Here is a 21629-nt window from a genome sequence, read left to right as displayed (position 1 = left end):
CTAATCACAAATGCACATTTTGTTTTGAATGCTTTATCATTATATCAAAAAATGGTATCGCTTAAAGATCCTCTTCCCTTGGAAAGATGTTCACAGTAGTCCTCAAGGGTTATGCTTTCTAGAGATTTTTCTTTTTCTTTCCAACTTAATTAGATCGCACTGCCCACATTGGTTTTGAACCATAGGAGCACAGATGCAGAGTAGGAGTTTTGCTGATGGCCTCCAATGCTTCACTGCTTAAACAGGAGCTCTTGGTAAAATATTCATACAGTACTTCTAAAATTGCAGTCTGTAGCAGCTGAAGACGAAATAGGTTGTTTCTTTTTGGTCAGGGTAGTGAAGGGTAGTTCCATTCTGATGCTGAAAGGCAGACTTTTAAAACAAATGCAAGTGCACTGCCTAACTAACGTAATGTGAAATAAGTGAGAATAAAAGTTCGTAAGTGGTAGGTAAGGAAGAACTATTTCATCACTTGCTTCCTGAGATGAATTGAAACAATTGATGTGAAGATCAGTTAAATAAAGCTGATTTTTTTGTTTGTTTTGTTTTTATTCTTGATATTAGCAATCTGGTTTCTGGCAAAACATTTCTTAAATCAGCTCTGTTTTCAGTGACTGTTGTGAATGCAAAGGTAGTTTGGGTTTTATATTGGGTTCTTCTGACTTTCATTGAAGAGCTTTCAAAATGATAGAATAAAACCACATTTTGCTACGTGGTCGGAAAGAAGTGCTGTAAGCACATGACATATGTAGTGACAAGGGGCTTGGCTTTCAGAGTTTTCAGAAGGTATGAAGTTGTTAGTAACATGCACATAGGTATATAAAAGAACATTTTTTATAGAACTTTAATAGATCATTGGCTTGACTGGAACTAAAAATGCTTTTATTCTTAAGGACTTTGCTGGCTTGTGGGTCTGAGTTGACTTGAAGGCTAAAACCAACAGTCTCACAAAATTGGCCAAAAGAATAGGCTATAGCTTTCTTGTGAATAACAGCCTTCCAGAAGTCAAGATGATAACATTTTGCTAAACACTGTTCTACAGTATCCCAGAATTGTTCCGTCTCCAAGGCATTTCACAGATAACTTAAGGCACGCACAAATACAGCTTCTAATTTTTTATGTGAGTGCCTTCAATACATTGGGGGTTTTTTGCCTCAGTATTTCTATCCCAGATTTTTCTCCCCCTAGTCTTCATTTCCTCTGCCAGATACTTAATACATTCAACTTGATGGTTTTAAATTGTACAATTATGGAAAGTCATGACTAGGCAGAAGATAACATATGCTACTTCATTTTATTTGTCCAGAGCCAAGTGCAGTGGTGCCTGGGTCTCTGGTGAAGCTCTCCAGAACTGCTCCAGTACTAGCAATGTGGTAAACCTTTATCGAGTTATTCTAGTTTGCCTTAAGTTACAGGCAACATTTTTAATATTAGGAAAATGAATTTGTATTTGTAGTCCTTTTTAGTTTAGTGCAATAGAAATGTCTCGCTTCACTGTGTCAGCTTCTCTGGCCTGACCTACAGTAATGGAATTGGTGTAGCTGATGACTGAACCTTTTCATCACAGGGGTCTATTTTTGCCTTTGTGCATATGGGAGGAAGTATGTCGAGGCAAACCAGACTCAGACAGGCAAGACCATGTCTCTGGCAAGGAAAACCTTCTTTGTCTCCTGGCTCCTTCTCTTTGTCACATTTAAATCAATTGCCAGCTGGGAAACAGTGAGGAAGAAGGACCAGGGGAAGAAGAGTGCTTTCTCTTTCTTTTTTTCTTTTTTTTTCTTTTTTCTTTTTTTTTCTTTTTTTGAGCACTGTCCATTAAACTTAGCTTCTTGTTTAAAAATAAATAAATTTGAAGATTATAAAGAACCTTTGGGGTTGTGTATTTTGTTTGCATTTGTTTCTAGCTAACAATTATTCATCCACTTGGATAATCACAGGCCTAGCTGTACCCTGATGCAGCAAAAGGAAAGGTGGTTTTTGGCCCTGTTCATCTGAATTGCCATGTGCCGTTAAAGGAACCATTCCTGTAGGAGCTGCTGTGTGTCAGAAATTCAGCAGGTATTTAAAAAACAACAAAAATAAAGTGGATGGAGGTAGGGAGGCAGGAAAGTGTTCACTTCTGCTTTGACAGACTTGGGTTGGGCAGTAAGTTACTGACGGACCACAATGCTTTTGAAGTGACATTTTCACTCTGCAAAAATTCCACCACAGCCTGTTGAAAACTAGATTTAGAAAGGGTTGTGAAGGAATGGATAGAGAGAAACAGCATAAAACTCAGGTCAGAGTTCAGCTCTGCATTGGCTGCAGGTGGCTTTAGCTATTACTTTGTTCATTTTTCTGAGCCGCTGTGCTTGAATTACCTGCTGCCTGCAAGCAGTGGTCAGCGGCTTCTCTGAGCATTTCTTTCGTCAGCTTCCAGTCTACCCCTTTTCTTTGGTTTCACGACAGTACCATGCTGTGGGAAGGGGATACTTATGTTCAGAGGCATAACTTGAGGCAGTCATATTCATGGCTTGTCTGTAGGACGCGTGTCAAAGTTCAACAGACCAATTAAACTTGACCCCACGCTACATCTTTGTATTATTACCCCAACGCAAGAAATCCTGCAAAATAATTTGATTAAATTTTATTCACTACTGAAGCTTACAATGTCAATAGCGACCAAAATAAGGAGAAGTTATTCCACGTCACACTTCATCACACAAAGCAATTAGCTATTTTCATGTTGCAGACAGAATGCCAGAAGTTTCAGTTGCATTAGCAATGTGGGCAGGGCTTTGAATCGAGTCTGAGCTGGGAGCTCGCTTCCTCCAGCACTCACTGTGTCAGACCGTCTTTGGGTACTAAATGCGTTGCTACTATAGGTTGCCTTCTGTGAAAAGCTCTCTTGATGCACTGGAGTTGATAGTGAGTGAAAATATCAGTTTCTGTTGATATGAGAGCAAATAGCAGAGCAGCCTGCTACATGAAATTGTATTTCTCTGCACTTTTTAATGTGAGAATAAGTCCTCACCAATGTGGCACGTGCCAAAATTGTATCTCTAGCTTTTGGGGCTGTTCTGACATCTTGTAGGCAGCTGGTCATTTCTGCTCTAGAGATTAACAGCTGTAGACCAAAAAGAGCATGGCAACATATAAGAAGTAGATATGCTTGAGCATACTGTCAAATATCATTACTCTGTCAAGACTGTGAAACTTAGGGGTGATGGAGTCGTGCAGATTGCCTTAGAAGCTGATCTTGTGTTTATGTTAATAGTTAATTGTTCTGTGTGATGAGGTTTGACTTGAAATAATTTCTCCTTATTTTGGTCGCTATTGACATTGTAAGCTTAAGCAGTGAATAAAATTTGATCATAAATTATTTTGCAGGATTTCTTGTGTTTGGGCAATAATGCAAAGATGCAGCACGGGGTGAACTTTGACATGCCTCTTACAGATGAGCCAGTATGCACTCACAGGAGCTATGAACTTGCCCAGTAGACTTAAAAACAGCAGTTAATCTAGAAAAATGTGACTATGTGCAAGTACACTTCACTAAGGATTCAGAAAGTAAGTAGGTTAAATATTTCACCTTGACAATCTTGCCAGTATTTTTAAAGCTTTATTATCAGAACACATGCTTATCTTAAAAAGGATGTAATGATTTAATATGAAGAGATACTTGTGTTTTGAAGGTTTTTAACTACTTTTAATTTTTTCGTTGCTTAAATGATTGTTGAAAAGTAATAGGTACATTCCACATCGATAAATCAAGCCACTTATATACACTCTCACCCTAACCACTCCGCTTTTTTACACTAGAGAGGGGTCAGGAAGCAAAGGATTGTGTGCTTGCTTTGTCAAATGAAATTTGGGAGTCAGGGAAGAATGGAAGTCTTCAACAGGAAACATATTCCTCTAACATCTCAGTGTTCTCAGCTAGTTGAGAGTAGGTGATAACTTTATATTTAATATTTTTTTCCTACTGATTATAATGCATATACAGCCTGTGCTGTTTAAGCAAGTATAGTTATATTCAAATGGAGAAAAAGAAAAATTGGGGCAAGTTTGGATATTTATTTTTTTTTCATTTGAAAGTCAAGGATGCTTCTACCCTGTTTTTGGTAAAAGAATTAATTTAAAACTGGAGGAAAAAAAAAGTTCATTATGTCACAGATACTGTGAAAGTTAAACCCAACAGAGGGCTAACAGTAATCCATACATTGTCAAAATACAGCTTTATTTCATATTGCTGTCATTTGCCACTGCTTGTAAACTATAAAACACCTGAGAAAATAGTTAAAAGAAAAATGTGAGTGTACCATTTGACAAACAGCGTTCTGTTCTAGGGCAAGACAGCCTTATACCATGCAATATTGTCTTCTGTCAGAATAGCAGCTAGCCTTGACTTTTCCAGGTTCTTTCAGGTTTCAGTGCTGAGTCTTCTTAAAAAAACAGACTTTCCTTTCGTAACACAAAGAAGGAATTACTTTCCCTTCTTCCATCCTGCCATTCTAATTCTTACGTCACCTTTTGACTACTTTTCTTGGACGACCTTGGTAGGTGATTTGTTCTTTTCCTTTCTTAAGCATCATTATCTCTCATTTGATCTTATGTTTAATTTTTTTTGGCATTCGCTTATCCATGTTCTTCTTTTTAAGTAGGTCTGTCTAACTGTGATTCATGTTACATAGAAGACAGAAAGACGTTTTTATATTCAAAATAGTTGTGTTATGAAAGGCTTGCAGGTTGAGCTTTGTTGAATATCAAATACTGCTTGTGAAAATGAGTCCAGTTTTTATTGGTTTGTTTTTATTATAATTTAACAAAAAAAAAATCTTTTTTTCCCTGTAGCACCTCCAACTTTCACATTCTTATCTCATGGAACGCATTTTGCAACCCTGATATGCTGAAGCTGGTCTCAAATTAGGATTTGCCTAAGATTTTCATTATTAAGAATGTTAATCAACTAGTATCTTGGGATTCTTCTAAGTTTCTTATTTAAGACTGATTCTGGTGTACTGCACAGCTTATTGAGGTTTTTTCAGTTCTTTAAATTTGCCAGGTTGAGCTGAGCTTTTTGAAGTTCTGAAGTACAGAGGTAGCAACTTTCCTGATGGCCTGTTACAAAACCAAAGTTGAGTGAAGTCCTGTGTGCTTGTTTTCCTTGTATCAAATACCATTTATGATACCTATATGTGTCTTCTGAACTACCATGATAGAAATGACTGCCCATGCTTGTTCTGGAAATAGACCATTTTATGAAAATGGGTAAATAGCTGAAAATAAACAAGTAAGCCTGACTAGTGGATGAATAGACAGCAAAGCACAATTCACTTAGCTTAAGATAGAAATAAACCAAAGTAGAAGTTGGAGAGAGAAGGAAGTCCTGACTGATGATACGTTTGGCCTTTGAACTTAAAATCTCTTACAGCCTTTATTCTCTTTTCTCTCTCTGTTCTCTTGTGCTAGGAATAATTGTTAAATTAAGAATCACAGAATCATAGAATGGTTTGTTAAAAGACTGTGTAGTTCCAACCCCCCTGCCATGGGCAGAGACACCTTCCACTAAATCAGGTTGCTCAGAGCCTCGCCCAACCTGGCCTTGAACACTTCCAGGGAGGGGGCATCCACAACTTCCCTGGGCAACCTGTTCCAGTGTCTCACCACCCTCACAGTAAAGAATTTCTGCCTAATATCTAATCTAAAACTACCCTCTTTCAGTTTAAAATCATTACCCCTCGTCCTTTCACTGCACTCCTTGATAAAGAGTCCCTCCCCATATTTCCCATAGGCCCCCTTTAAGTTCTGAAAGGCTGCAATAAAGTCTCCACAGAGCCTTCTCTTCTCTAGGCTAAAGAACCTCAGCTCTCTCAGGCTGTCCTCATAGGAGAGGTGATCCAGCCCTCTGATCGTCTTTCTGGCCCTCCTCTGGACCCGCTCCAACAGGTCCGTGTCTTTCTTATGCTGGGGGCCCCAGAGCTGGATGCAGTACTCCAGGGTGGGGTCTCACCAGAGCAGAGTAGAGGGGCAGAATCCCCTCCCTGGACCTGCTGGCCACGCTTCTTTTGATGCAGCCCAGGATACGATTGGCCTTCTGGGCTGCAAGCGCACATTGCTGGCTCATGTCCAGCTTGTCACCCACCAGTACCCCCAAGTCCTTCTTGGCAGGGCTGCTCTCAATCCACTCATCGTCCAGCCTGTATCCATCAGCCTGTGTCCATGTTTGAGATTGCCCCGACCCAGGTGCAGGACCTTGCACTTGGCCTTGTTGAACTTCATGAGGTTCACATGGGCCCCAGTCTGTACTCATGACAGTGGTGTAACTATTTAGTTTTTTTGTACTAGGCTCTATTTTGCTGTTGTGTGGAATATGTATTTCCTGTGGGTGATTTGAATCTTTAGGTTTGCTTACACTGCAATCACAGAAATGCAGCAAATTTAATTAGTTAAGATTGGGACTTGCACTATCTGAGCGATCTGTTGGCACTACCCAAGCTACCTTATTTTAAATTAGGTTAGGCTTCAGTATACCTTCATTGATTGCAAGGTATGGTCTAGTGTGTTGGCTAATTATATTTCATAACTGGGGAGGCTGGAATCTCTGTATTGGGGAGGTTTTGGTTTTGGGTTTTTTTTATAAAGCTAAAATGCTGTATTATCCAAAGTACAACATAGAACACCAGTGGAGCAAAGGGTCCACTGCTGTTAGAATAGGATAGGGGATACTGGATAGGGGAAAAAGGACCAAAGTTGTATGCCCATATCTTGGCATATATATTTAAAATATAAATAAGATACTAATCCCGTTAATATTTCATTGACAAGTGGCTTACAAATAAAATTATTATAATTATTTTTCCGACAATGTTCCTCCTGGTATTAAAAAATATTTCTGCCGTCTTTGCTTGGGATTCCATTTGAGAAAAATATTCTGAAGCTGATAGTCATTTAAAAACTAGAGGGTAATAGAATGTTGCATATACTTTTGCAGCTTCTAAACATCTCTGAAGTACTCATAACTAAAATTTTTAGAAGTGAAAAATGTCAATGCCCAGACAGACTTCTGTATCTGTGTCAATAATGTTGATATATACTACACTTTAGTTTTTGTTTTACTAAAAAGTAAGTCTTGCTTTGGGTTACAACAAGTTTGCATACATATATATTATCTGTAGGTAGCAATATAGGAAACGCTGAGTTCCAACGTTAGGAAATGCACAAAGAAGTACTTGTTTCTTGACCCTAATGTTTTCTCATTTAATATGTTACATGAGAAAATAATAATGCTTTCTTTCCACCCCCCTCTGGTTTTCTGTAGTGGACCAGATCTATCATCTAGCATCTCCTGCTTCTCCTCCAAATTACATGTATAATCCTATAAAAACATTGAAGACCAACACTATTGGGACATTAAACATGCTGGGTAAGTGGAAATCTTCTTTCTTACTTAACTTTGTTAGACATAATATAATCTGGACAGAGTTACTGGAGGGAGAGCAGGATGGAGCAGATGAGTTGAACATTTTTAAAAGTTGATTCTTTAAGAAAAATAAGGTTGTTTCTTTTCCCCTCTGAAGATTTTTGTACTTTTCCTTTAAATATATCTGCAGATGAACTCTGACAACATGCAAGCTCAGCTATCAAAGCACAAGAACTTCATTCCTGTAACTTGACTATGGAGTAATAATTGTGCAGTAATTATAGAAGCCATAGGAACAATTAAGAGCAGGGATTTTTACAGCGAAATTGTGTCCATGACTGCACTTTGCACCTTGATGACTGTGGAACATTCCCATGTTTGCCATGAGTGACTGTTCCTTTCCACCACAGCAAACGTTGAACTAGGTGGAACTGCATTGGCTCTGTAAACCCTGAACATCAAGAGCATTGCACCCTCTTGTTGCATGCCTTGGCTAGCAAATTTTGCAAGAACTTTTAATGTCTAGCTTCATGCTAGATAATTAGAAGGCAACATTTTCATCTTTGTCTTGGTTTTGATGCTGGGAATGGGCCTGTGAAAAGAAGGCCTCAAACCTTCACTACTTTTTCCTCCCATCTTTGATCCATTTGGCATATGCTGCAGCGTGAACTGGGTGTCAGTGATCCTAAGAATTATGAGGAGGCAAAAAAGCTGCTGGGCATTAGGTCAGCTGAGTTTCTCATTTGAGTGATGCTCTAGTGAGTACAGTTCAGAGAAGTCATTTAGAAGCTATCGAAGTACAGCATAGATGATAGATTTATTTGATTGGCCATGCCAACTTGAAGGCCAGAAAGTCATTGAAATGGAGTGCAGAATAATCTCAAGTGATGGGTATGATCATCTAGGCCGTTTAAAGGGGCATAATAAGGGGAAAATGATTGATTTGGTCCTATAACATGTTATTCTGTGTCAGTTTCTTTATGTAGCTTATCTTTACGTTTTGATAATCATAATATGGTGTGTTGTTTCAAGATCCTGATTTCATAACTGGAATGGTTTATGATTACTTGGCCTTTATTTAGGGTGTAATATATTAAGTTCTTGGATCTTGGTTCAGTGTAACTTTTAGTCCCAGAAGCAACCACATCACACATGTGGGTGCTGCTCTGCCGTTTCTCAAGTGTTCTACCTTGGGAGTGGGAGCTATGGATGTGATTTATAGCTAGATTTATCTAGCGAGAGAAATCTAATTCTCTTTAAAAACATGTGAAGTGGGTTTGCACTAAAGCAATTAATGTGACTGAAAGATTCTCAAACTTGATCTAATTATGTTCTTTCCCTGCCCAAAATTTAGGGTTAGCCAAACGTGTTGGAGCACGGCTGCTGCTGGCCTCTACATCAGAGGTATATGGAGGTAAGAAGGATAAAAGAGTGTTTAGAGCTCTTGAGATGTGACTGTGTAAAAGGGTATTTACAAACCTCTTGTTGAATGATTGATAGATTTTCATTACTGTGTTAGCTTGATTTCTTTATTAGATGTACTTCTCACAGCTTAAAATGTCGGCATTAGTACTTGCTTTAAATCTCTAGTCAGAGTGGTGGAAGGACGCTCAAACTTTGTAACTTTCCTATGTCTTAGTTTATGGCTCTTTTTCAAAAGGGCTTGTGGGGGAATTTTGAGTGTTGAACTGTGATTAAAATCCAGATGCCATAATGAAAGCCTGTGAAGAAAGATAATTTCAGTAGCAAATCTGCTTCTGTTTTCCCCAGTTGCATTGTTACAATTTAGCAATTGCCCTAGTGTGTGCAGCACAGTGCAAGAGACAAGGACATAATCTCCAGGCTAAGAAAACAGTGACTGTGCATGCATGCCATTGCGGTGTCTCTTAAAACGTAATATTGAGCAATGGTGCCATCTCTCTCCTTCTTCCTTTTGCTGTTACTAAGGAGTGAAGTAGAGAGAGAATGACTGATAGAACTGTTAGCTGGATGCAATGAGAATCTTTAGTACTTCCTTGGGGTGTGTGACAGACCGTGTGCCTACTAGAGAAACTTCCTGCTGTTGTGAACTCTTGCCTCATTGGTAATAGCAGTGTTGCAAGGTTAATGGAGATATGCAGGCACAGTCACCTGCTCAACATTAGTAGTTGTGAGAGTCTAGGCTTTAAAAAACAAGCAAGCAAACAAAAAATACTCATCTCTGTAACAAGATGCAAAGCTTTGTGAGGAAAAAGTGAGGAAGGACAAAAAACATACCTCAAGGAGTACTCTTTTGGTGCAATAACTTCAGTCAAGAAGATTCAAAGCAAATACCCAAGCAAGAGCTCCACTAAGATGACCGGGCAACCAAATAAGCGTTGCACCCCTTGCACTTGGGGTGCACCACTGCCTCCCTTGCCTTTGATTGTCCACGGTCAGGCTCCACAGAGAAAAATGGTAGCCCCAAGGACTCTTCTGTAATTGAACAAACTCCCTTCTGGAACAGGGGACCAACAGGCAAAAAAACCACCAAGTTTTGGAGCCTCATTGCTCTGCTACAATCCTCCTCCTGAAGTGGAAAACTTGAAACTCCCAATATCAGGCTTTGTCGTGTCAGTAAAGCCAGTGGAGAGAGTCTATTCATATCATACTCTGACTAAACAGACAAAGTCATTTTGCTGAAAAATAAAGGACAGAAAATAAAGTCAGAAAATATCTGTTAGCTGTTTCCACAGGAGTTCTTAAAGCAGTGTTGTTATAGAGAGCTTCCAAGTGCTTTGTAAGGCTGCCTCTGCCAGAAAGGAGACAGAAACTGAAGTGGCCTTCCAGATCACAGCACCTTCTGGGGCCCTTTTAAGAATGCTACGGGCTTTTGTAATTGTGTACAACCTCCCTGCATTTGTCACTGCTCTGTGGCTTTCATATGGCAGGAATTCATCTGTAATCATGTCAGCGAGCAGCATAAAAACTGGGAGGGTTAATCAGAACTGACCATCAAGGTTGTTTCAAAAATTAAACTGTAACACTTGAAAGTTTAGTAGTGATGTATGCAAACTTCAAACCCAGGAAGGAGGATAAGACAGCACAGATAGCGAAGTGGAGAAAGGTAACAAAGTGATTGTATTGCTTCAAGCATATAGAGTGAACACATGCACACACACAGAGCTTCCTAGAAGATTTTTGGTTGGTTGGTTTATTTTGTAATCTACAGCTTCTGTACTGGATCAAACCAAAGGATTGTCTAACCTGATTGTGCCCAGTGATAGCTAGTAAAAATGCTTAGGATAAAACAGAAGCAGCATAGCAAGTACATTGTGGTACATCGCTGTACTCTTTCTTCTTTAAGAAATGCAGTACTTCTCCATTTTGCCCATTTTTCTTTCCTTATTTCTTATTTTATAAAACTTGAAGATGCTTTGCTTTCTTTTTTTCCAACGCAGTAAAAAGTGCTGCCTATATAACCTATAATATTTCCTCTGAATCACATTAGATAAGAGCCTTATTTGTTCCCTTGAGGTAGTCTGTCTTTGCAGAGGAGAGTTGGATTAACCCTCTGTTCGCACACTCTTTTAGGGGAAAGCAGATGATGGCTGTTGTGTGCTTGTACTCAGTTATCTTACTAGAGTCTCACATCTTCCGTAACTGTCATTTTCATGGTTCTAGTGAATACACTTTTAAGGAATGGTGTTGAAACTTAGTATCTTTTAAATGCATAGTTCAGAGAGAAGCTATTAAACTGTATAACACTAGTGATCTGCTGAAAGATTCATTATATATAGTCACCTTTTTGACAGAAGATCATTTAAGGTGGTTTTTTTTTCCCCATAGATCCTGAAGTTCACCCTCAAAATGAGGATTACTGGGGCCACGTGAATCCAATAGGTCCAAGAGCCTGCTATGATGAAGGAAAGCGGGTTGCAGAGACCATGTGCTATGCATATATGAAGCAGGTATTAAACTTGTATCAGATTCAATGGATTTTCTATAATTATGAAGGCCAAATGTGTGGCAAAACTGGAATATGTGTATTTAGGGGTAGGAGGGCAAAAGAGAATGTTTTGAGTAGGAGCGTTCATACTGTAGCTGCAAAATCTGTTTTCTTCAATGCAAAAGTGTTATTGCTCCCATCTGTTGTGTTTTTTCAGATGAGCAGTGTTCTTCAAGAAAATGTGCTTTAGTCTTCTTGATAGACATATTATGTCTTTCAGTATCATAAATAGTTTTTAGACAGATTAAACTGAGATGACCTTACTAATTTGGGAGCCAGATAACAGAGTTGTTTTAAGTTGGTCCTGTGCTGAGAAGTGCTTTGCTGAATAGGGCCATTACTGATAAATGTGGAATGTTTAATGAGCATAATTGAAATCAGAACATACAGGTAAAAATGAGGAAGTTCTTTAATGAGTACTCATATAGGAGCAATGTATTTTAAATCACTTTAGAAATGTCTTAAAATTACGTAGGTATAAATACGGCCCTGAACGAAAGAGATGAATATTCAGTTACGTAATGCACTTTTTCAGACAAATACAGTAACATGAGGATAAAAATGCAATTTAAAATATGTTTGTGAAATGATACGTGCCAGTTTCTGTGGGTTTTATAATCAACAAGTAGAAATTCATCATTAACTAACCCAGCATCGACTCTTTACCTGTATTTGAATCTTATTTAATTGCTGTTCAGCTAGTCTCTGGGAGACTATTCTATTAGAAAATGTGGCACACTAAAGAAAATCGTATCATTGTTTCTTGGTGTTTGCAGCCTTAATATACAAAGGTGTAAATCAATCAAATGTAGTATATTCTGTAGAATTTAAAACCTTTAAATGATAAAATACTAAGGGCTTTTAAAAACCTTGAAAACAGAATTAAACTTAAGTGGTAAGACTTTAGGGGATGGTATTTTAGTCCAGAGGTTGTAGTAATTTTCTCTTATCTCTTCTGCCAGACAGAGAAGGCAGAGGTTCGTGTCTCTTTTGTTCTCTTTTAAATCATTTAAGGTATAATATGGGGGTACTGCTTTTGTTCAGGATGATGTCTTCTATACTTCACTGTGGAAAAATATTCCCTGTGGGTCTGGAAATCCATTCGCAGTTGAATATTGTAGTTTTTATGAGAAATTCTTGTGCTGTAGGATATTGAATTTTTTGCAAGTTTGTGGTACACACTGCACTATTCTTTCAGAAGGGCAAGTCTGTAGGTAATTTTGAAAATCATGGGCTGTATCTTTAAGCCAAAGGATGAGTCATGATACTATCCCATAAATTTTATGCAGGATTTGCAAAGGATAGCAGAGGTTTGTAAGGTGGAACTGCGATACACACATACATTAAGTGAAAATGCATGATGGAAGTGGGCTTTCTGTCCTAGGGGCATCTCTGTCAGATATTTCTTATACTTTATTATGGGTCAGTGAGGTCTGCCCTAGCTTGTCCCACATTCAGGTATATTCTGAAATGCTGTTGAGCTTTTTTTTCCTCAGAATTTAAGTGATACTTCCTCCACTATTATTAGTGGAGGAAATACTATCTTTTGCTAATGGAAAAATCTGGCTACTGCTATGAAAATAAGTATTGTGCTTTTAAGGGGGTTTTCAGACAGGAGTGACCTAGCCCAAAACAATTGGATTTACAGGATTTCAGGCTAAAATGTTTCCAGAATCTTCTCAGCTTTAGTAAAAAGAAGAAACAAGCAAACTTATTTCTGCTTTTTTTGGTAATTTCCTCCAGAGTTTTCCATCATCATGCACATAGTTAGCTACCTTGTGTATCTAATGTTGTTTCCAAAAAATACAAAACTTAACTTCTTCATTATACTTCCAGACAGGCTGTTTGAATCAGAACAGTTCTTGAACCTAGTCAAAGATTATGACTCTTTATTCACAGTCGTCAGAGTTTCTCAGTAGCCTGTCTTGACCAAGGCCTTTTTGGTGCGCTCTTTTCTGCTGGCAGTGTTGTTTTGTTCACTTATTTTGACCCTATGAATTAAGCATTTCTTGACTTTATCTCCGGTTTACAACTGCTGTCTTTAAACAAGCCCAGCAGTACTTCCTTATCAAAGAGTCCAAGGGTGGTAGTAGCATTCAGTAATACAAGCATCTGCTTGAAAAGAGAGGTGGGGAGTTCAATATTTGCTGGAGAAATGCAGGGCTCACAAATTCAAAGCACGTACATGGGTTCATCTCATCCCATGTGAGGCACCTGAGCGTGCGGTTTGAGAAGATATCTGCTATAGGCTTCCAGGAGCAGCTCTCCCTCCTTCAATTTGTGTGGGAGCGGAGGTCAGCTATGCTCCTTAGTGTGAGTGGAAGTACCTGCTTCTGGAGCTTTTCTTAAGCCACAGGGAGCTTTAGTTCCTTGCCCTGTTCATCTGGGAACTAAGTTGCATCCTCTGATTCAGACTTCTTCAGAATTCCCATTTTTGTTGCAATTCTGCCTATCCTTCCTAGTCCTTCCAGTGCTTTATGCTTTTGCATAAACTTCATATACAGGTGTGTGACTTGAGTTATCATAACTAAATATTAAGTATAACCTTCTCTAAGTGGACAAGTGTTATGCTCTGCCTTATAGAATATTCTATAACCAGGACAGTGAAGATTCAAGGTGCCAAAATATCTGAATAGGTTACAGAAGAAAGGGAAGACATGCTAGAGGTGAAGTTTATTATATTAATGTGAGAGAATAACACATGCAAACTGACGTTGAAATTTGTTAAATATAGAAGTGCATTGCAATTGCAACACTAGGGTGATTTTCTGTTTTATATTGAGTTGTACTTTCCCCCTGATCTTTAATTCACAAATTGAGTTGGTTTCAGTAATCATAAAAAGCCTTGATGTGAAATGTAGGGGTAATGAAAACTGTTGAATTGCAACTGAAAAGGCATTGAATAGTGAACAACCAGGTATTTATTGAGTAATTAGATAGAAAACAAATAGCTATGTTGAGTTAAGGCGGTTTGCTTTAATGTCTTTTGGGAGTTTATCCTGTATTCTCTAGTTATCACTTGTTGTTTCCTTGATATTCAATATAGATTATTTTTAAGCATGCAGCATTCTTTTTTGTTGTTGTCACATTAAATTTGTTAGCAGTTTGCTTAACATGATTGATGTTAAGATGATCTGCATGATCTTAATGCAGAATTGTTGCTTTTTGTGGAAGAATGGAATTGAATTGTTTGTAGTTCTGACAGCATAGGGGGAGAAAAGGAAGCATTGCATCTCCTCGGGGCCATAGTCAAAAGCCCAGAGAACAGTCCTTTAATGACACAGATGGTGGTTGCTGTTGGAGGTATACCAGGCCAAAGCTAAATTGTAGGGGTAAAAGATATCATGGATTCCTTTACCTTTTTAGAAGCCAAGCAGAGGAGTTTCACATCCAGGAATAGTAGTGATGCCAAGGTTGGAGAGGGGAGTCTGTAAGGTGCTGCAGGCAGTCAACTCCCTTGGGCAGTGCCTGTAATTTAGGTAAGAAGAGTTGAGATGCTACAGCCTTTCTCACTGCTGACTGAGAGGGCACTGACACCACTGAAGTGCAGGTGTCAGCACTGCACCTAGTGTCCCACGTGAGTTGTTATATACAAAGTCAGTGAAATTCAGAAAGAAAAGAAAAAATTGTCAACAATTCCTTTCCTTTGCAAAGTCTGAGAGGTCACACACTCACAGTTAAATTAATATTCTCATAAATGTGGCAGTTCCATTGAAAATTTCAAGTAGTTTGTTGTTAGTCGCTTTTATCTTCTTGATTAACTGGCTCCGCTTTGAAAGAGGAAACAAGCGCTGCTTTCAACTGTTGGTTCACAAGTAGGCGTTTATACTTTGGAAAAGAGAAACCACAGATAAAAATCCTTTCCCAGAAGTCCTGCAAACTGTAATAATATAGAGATTAAATAATGCTAAGCTTTTCAAACTGGCTTGTTCCAGTTACCATTGTACAGCCCTTCTGATAGCCCTGCCATTTTGTAAAACCTTCTGGTACATATTCTCTGTACTATCAGATTAATGGATCTGCATGTTTTCTAATGAGCTGTTAGAGCTGTCTGTAATAATTTTTTTGCTGTGTAGAAGCTCTGCACATGAACCAAAACATTGTGTTTGGTCCTGTACAACTGTAGAAGTGGAATATAGTTTTCCAAAGCTATCTGTTGTTAACATTCAGTTGGAGGAAGTGAGGTGAAAAGGGGAGGAGGAGAATGCTGCAGTATCTGAGGCAGTATTATAAAAATGCAACCTGTTGTTTCACTGGGTCATTAGTAGTAGGAGTCCCTCTGTAAGTGGAGAGTTTCATTATTTAAGTATCTGTTTATAAATTGTATTGTTTTATCTGAGTTGTCAGAACTTCCTAACACAAACATAGCGTGGATATAATAGGCTTTTTTTCTGTCAGCGGAGCAACACTTTCCCCAAATTGCATGAAAATAAAGCAGGAAAAAACTGTCAGGTCTTCTGGCCCATATTCAGACACAATGGTTTTGCTAATGCTCTAGTATCTCTACTGTTTCTACATGCTCTGTGCTGTTAACAATTGCAAAATAACTTTGTACCGTAGGCAAGGTTAGAATACTGTATTGCAATGATTATCAAAGCCATGGACTAAACAAATACAGGCAGTTTCCAAAAAAAGTCAATGCTTTCCATAGTCTCTGTGCTCTAGTTTGTCTTTTTTTTTCTTTCCTTGCTGTAAGAAATCCTGTCTTCTGATTTCCCTCAGGTAATTGGAGAACTTAGTTCTTTGTTCTTGATATTGCTTGATCGTGCAAATTGAATTTTGAAGTCAGGAAGACTTTAAACTTTTTTTGGAGGTTGATTCAGTTCACTAAGTTTATCTGGTGTCCGAATAAGAATATACCCATAGCAGCATTCATCTCTTGATGCAAAGTATGTGTTGTTTCTGATGTTCTTTTCAATTCGGTACACCTCTTACTTTTGTTTGTAAGATGCATCCTCCTCATACAGCCACCATTGCTCTAAAAGCAGTGGTAAGGCATTTTCTTTCACCTGTAACTGTCATTGTTAGACTAATTAATGAGTATAACTCTGCAGAACTCTCCATTATGCAGATGACTAAAATTAAATTGTTTGGCGTATATATTATTGTTTGTTTGCACGTATTCCTGACCCTTACTGGAACCTTACTGGCAGCTGTGATACAGTTCTCCTTCACTGGGTATCATTGCACTGGTTGTTATCTGCCGCCTCATGTTCAGAAGCCATGTTGTGCAGTAAAATACTGAGTTAAAATCCCTGTCTGAAGGGGATATCCTAGTAATTCAGGCATAGATGCACTTAAGTGGGTGCACATCCCTTCCCAATGGCAATGTCTCCTGTCAAAGTGTCGGTGGAACAGGCCTGTGGCTGCTTGCAGTTGGCCATGTACAGTATGTACAAGAGGTATGCAAGCTGAGGCAAGTGCTAGAATCAGGACATACTTTTAGCAGGGAGGTATAAATAATGGTATGAAGAGACCTCGAAGAGAAGTTGTAGCTTCTCTGGTCTGGGAAGCATTGAACTGTAAGTATGGTGATATTTCAACCGTAAGATAAGAGTACTGGAGGTGTGCCTGGGTTGTGTTCAGGGACCTGCATTATGCCGAAAGTTGAGTCAGATGATTGTGATTGTTCTTCCTAGCTTGTTTAGGAGCTTTACTGTTCATGAAATTCAGATCTCCGCATCAATATTTTTGCAAAACAGTTTTAAAAAGCTTTTAGTAACCAGGAAATAATCTCATTTTGCTTATACAATAGGCAGTACATATATAAAAAAAATACTGTGGACCAAGCTTCAGTGTAGCTGAGGCTGTGTGGTAGCTTAAACACGTCACAGATGGATCCTGGTGAGCACTGTGCTAGTAATTCTGCTATGATTACAATTCAGGGTTTTGGGAACAATTTTGAGAGTTAGTTAATGATCTCTGAAACACATGGGAAAGAATATGAATCAGTGAGAAAGTGACTAATAAAGCAAGGGATGCAAGCAACAATCTTAAGTAATTTTAGCTGAAACATTGATAAAGACTTGTATCAGGTCACAGTGCTATCCATGCAACTGTCTGGGCTTTCCCCAAGAGATTTTTTGAATCCAGTTGTCTGCTGGAGAGCAGACAATTGCAGCTTTCCCTTTCCTGATTTTGTGTGCAGGGAGGTCTAATTCATGCTCGCTGTTCAGATAGATCCACAGACTTTACAAAGAAGGAAGCACTGTTAATTACTAAGAGAAGCTTGCCTGATATCCTTATGAATTACAGCCACAGCATATGTTCAATCTGTTTCAGTTAAAAGAACCTCTTGACATTTGAGTTGTATTCTGTATTGATCTGTTTTCTGAGACAGTCAACATAAGGAGATATCTTTTCTTAAAAGGCTTATAAAATTAAAATGTCTTTTTAAATTAGGATGTTATCATAGCATCCTTGATACCTTGATACTTTCTGGAGCTGGGATCTCTAGAACTGAGTGGCAAAGACTCGTGCTGAAGACCATGGACAAGTTTGTTTTGCAGGGGAGACTGGGTAACTAAAGCTACTTTTTGACTGACAGCTATAGAACAGCCTGAGTATTTATTCAGAGGAGGTATCTCTGTAAGCCATAAAAATCTTTCTTGCATCTTTTCTGTCTTCCCTCTCCGTCTGTAAAGGCACGGTCTCTGTGAACATGTACATACTAGTAAATAATAGAGTGAGCTGAAATGTTTTGATAGCCCACAATGCTGCATTTTATTAGCTTGCTCCCAGGCTCTTTTTTGGATTGCTCAAGGAACTTCCTCTCTGATTAATCTGCTGTAGGAAGGCACAGTCTTAAACGGTGAGGACAGAAGCCAGTTGATCACATTTGATCTCAGCATCAGAGATTAGTCTCAAGCTCTCTTTTGTTTAGCAGTATAAATGTGGGCCAAAGAAATTTTTCTCCTTTCTCTAGGATATAATAAAATATTGTACATGACTTACTGCCACAAATCTGGGGAAGTAATTGGCTTTGCTTGTGGGAATACAGTGGAGGTAGTCAGTCATAATTAACATGTTGTTGTTGATATTCAGAGTAACAGGACATAGGTAAGAGTGTACCATAAGTATTCGTAGGCAGTTAATACAAAAAGGAGTAGAGTTACTCTACATGCAAAAGGGATCACTTCAAAGGAGATGTTTGTGAAATGGTGATTTTTCAAGTTACTGGCTCCTTTGTCTGTGGAAGAGTTTCTTCTGAGAAGATAGATCCCAGTTTTACAGGCACAAATGAAAATTCAGCTGCATAGAAAATAGATTTTTTTAAAGCAGTAGGCTGCAGATAAAACCTTTGCTAGATGACACTATAAATAAAAAGTTACTCATTTTAAAAGACAACATTACAGTGGGGGGAGGGAAATAAATAGAAGGGAGAAGAAACACTGGATTCACTGTGGCTATGAGTAAGTGCCTATAGAGAACGTGTTGTTTTTCTTCTCTAGATTCCTTGCTAGTTTCCAGCCAGTACTGGAAAACAAGGCTGCTGCTGTAGTTTGTACAGTACAAGAGAAGCTTTTTGGTCAGCATTGTTTAATGAGTTATTTTTATCTTGAGTACTAGCTTCCAAGTGCCTTGTTTTCTGTACTTGTTATTAATGGCAGTATCTGGAAAGCCCATGTGAAATGCAGTCTCTCCCTGAAGGAGTCAGTGTCCTTTTTAAGATAGAATGCTGGGCAAATCAAAAGAACGAGAAATTCTATCAGAGTATATATTTCCAGACACAGTGAAGGCATTGGGAATGGCTCTGTAATATGCTGCTGGAAGTATGTTTGACGTGTTACACTGCCGTGCTTTTTTAACTAACAGGAAATAAAGAGTATGTTCCCAACTGATGCATATTGCATGGGAAGGGACTTCTGCTCTTTCCAGGGTGTCTCAGCCGGGCCAAGTGGATGTTGTGAGGTTATTTTTTTGGTTCTGTTGTGGATGCAAGCTCGTTGTGTGACAAAGACTCAAGACTATAGCTTTTCCTATGGCACAATAGTTACCTCCGTGGTTACTGTTAGCTTAACAGTTTAGTTGCAAATATAAACAATGTTTGATCATGGCAACTGAAGCCTTAGTTGCAGTTAAACAGAACTGGATGTTGTTTGGCTTTCTCCAGACTAGGGAGTGTTGGGCTTTACCTATACTACTTTGTGTTTCCCATTACTCAACACCAAGTAACAGCTAGTGTTAAATGTGCCTTCTGCCTCTCTCACTGTCTCATCTGTAAAAAGCTAGTGCTATTGCTTTCACAAAACTTCTTTGAGGATTCATTTGTTTATGAATCACTTGGAGACCCAAGAGAGAAGATCAGGTTTTCCTGCAAGTTTCTCTTGTACATGAAGCTACATTTATTTCCAAGAAAAATGTGTTTCCAGGTCTCTCCTGAGTGAAGTGTGTGAGCTGCAGCCTTCAGCCACAGATGTACCAACAACACACTTCTTCCACACACTTCTCTTCCAAGAAAATGGCAAGCATTGGTCTAAGCCTAAGTAAAAGGCATTGAAAATACATGATGTTCTGCGTATCCTCTGAAGGAATAACTGAATGTTTGCAACTCCAGAACATTGTGCTTGTGACTTCGGTTGCTTCAGTTGAATCTGCAGCACAAAGTTTGCTTCACATGGAAAGTGTTTCCTGTGACTGATACAAGGATGGCTTTTTCTGGAAGGGGGGAGGACTAGGGAGTGTGAGGAGGATGGATAGGCCTGGGCTGAAGTTGACACCTTCCTCCATGCTTTGTGGCTATCACTCTCACATGGTAGGATCTATTGTGTTTACAGCATACCACACTGCTCTGAACTCATCAGGAGCCAAGTGCATGCTTCAGCTCACAAAGGCCAAAATCCTTCTTATAGGCTTTATCATGACCTGTGGCTTGTCCAAATGAGTAAGTGTCAATAAACAGAAAATACCTAGAGAGAGATTACTTCAGGAACTTCATGACCAGTGTTAAAATGTTTTGTCCAGGCAGTTTCCAGTTTCACCTATTTGTTGCATTTTGCTTTGAAGATTTGCAAAATATCCTCCAGAAAGGACTTCTGAGAATGACAGAAATGTTTCTTGAAAAAACTAAGCCACTGAGGAGGCCTGGATTGTGATGCATGCATTTACACAGCCTAATAAGTAGCAGGGAGCTAAGAAACATTGTGGCTCTGGTTACAAAGCCACTTACTTTATAGCATTGGTGGTACTTACCTGAAGTGTTCAACTTTTCTCATCTTTGGAAATGCTACCTTGGTACTATATCTGGTGGTTGTGAGACTTCACTTACGTGCAAAAAATGTAGATGAGTCCCAGGTGAAATAAGTTGTTGTTGGAAGGGTACTATCAAAATATCTTAAGGTTCTTGTTGGAAGAAAATGCATGTGCTGAAATCATCAGCTATTTTAGCAGTGATTTAGAATTTGCGTTGCAAATACTGAGAACTAGTATACGTTACCTTGCTGTATGCACTACAGTTTCCAGTAGCGTTGATGAGAGATTAGAAGTGTTTTCATGGTGAGAAAACAATGCTTGTTAAAGCTGTAAGAGGGATTCTTAAAAAAGCTTTTGGACAGGGGAGAGTTAATTTGCACTTCTAGGAAGAAAGACACTCTTATTAAGGTAGTAACAATTCTTTTTTCTTTGCCTGCAGGAAGGAGTTGAAGTGAGGGTTGCCAGAATATTCAATACTTTTGGGCCTCGAATGCATATGAATGATGGTAGAGTTGTCAGTAATTTTATCCTACAAGCCCTCCAGGGAGAACCACTAACAGTAAGTAATGACCTCTCAGTGACGTGAAGAGTTGTTCATCTTTATATCCTATCCTTATGTGCTATGAAAGAGGCTGGATTTTAGAAAACACTGAGGTTTCCCCCCCCTCTAAAAATCTAATCTTTCAGTATATCAAGTTCAAGTGTATAGAATTATATATCCAAAGATGCACTCTGTTGATGGTATTGGTGTTGCTTTCCCAGAGAGAACTAAGGTTACCAGTTGCAATCTGAGAAAGTGTTTTAGTCATCCTGAACTTCAATCTCTGTCACAACTCTTCTATGGGGACACGGCATGACAAGGCTTACAGAATCATGTTTTGGTACTACTTTCTCTGAACTCTTTTTGGAAGTTAGGCATCTAAATGTCTTTCTGCAAGCTTGGAGATCAGCCTAAATTTTCTATGTATAATGTAACGTTAAAGGCCTTCAGGCTACATCACGTATTAGTAAATAAAGCCGGCCAAGACTGGGTTTTGTTACCATTGACAAACTGGTGTGGCATGACCC

General features: G+C 38.8%; 1 protein-coding gene across 1 annotated transcript in view; it reads left to right on the top strand.

The window, feature by feature from the left end:
• UXS1 (UDP-glucuronate decarboxylase 1) overlaps window positions 1-21629 on the top strand; it is a 51046-nt gene that overhangs the window by 17214 nt on the left and 12203 nt on the right. Inside the window, exons 6-9 of the mRNA XM_009326250.1 lie at window positions 7301-7405; window positions 8757-8816; window positions 11210-11331; window positions 21001-21120. Of these exons, the coding sequence (XP_009324525.1) occupies window positions 7348-7405; window positions 8757-8816; window positions 11210-11331; window positions 21001-21120 (360 nt within the window). The 5' untranslated portion in view covers window positions 7301-7347. The remainder of the gene's footprint in view (window positions 1-7300; window positions 7406-8756; window positions 8817-11209; window positions 11332-21000; window positions 21121-21629) is intronic.

The sequence above is a fragment of the Pygoscelis adeliae genome, unplaced genomic scaffold, assembly GCF_000699105.1.
Source record: "Pygoscelis adeliae isolate BGI_AS28 unplaced genomic scaffold, ASM69910v1 Scaffold156, whole genome shotgun sequence".
NCBI classification, from domain to species: domain Eukaryota; kingdom Metazoa; phylum Chordata; class Aves; order Sphenisciformes; family Spheniscidae; genus Pygoscelis; species Pygoscelis adeliae.
Note: the sequence above shows the minus strand (reverse complement) of the source record. Positions and strands in the feature narration are given on the sequence as shown.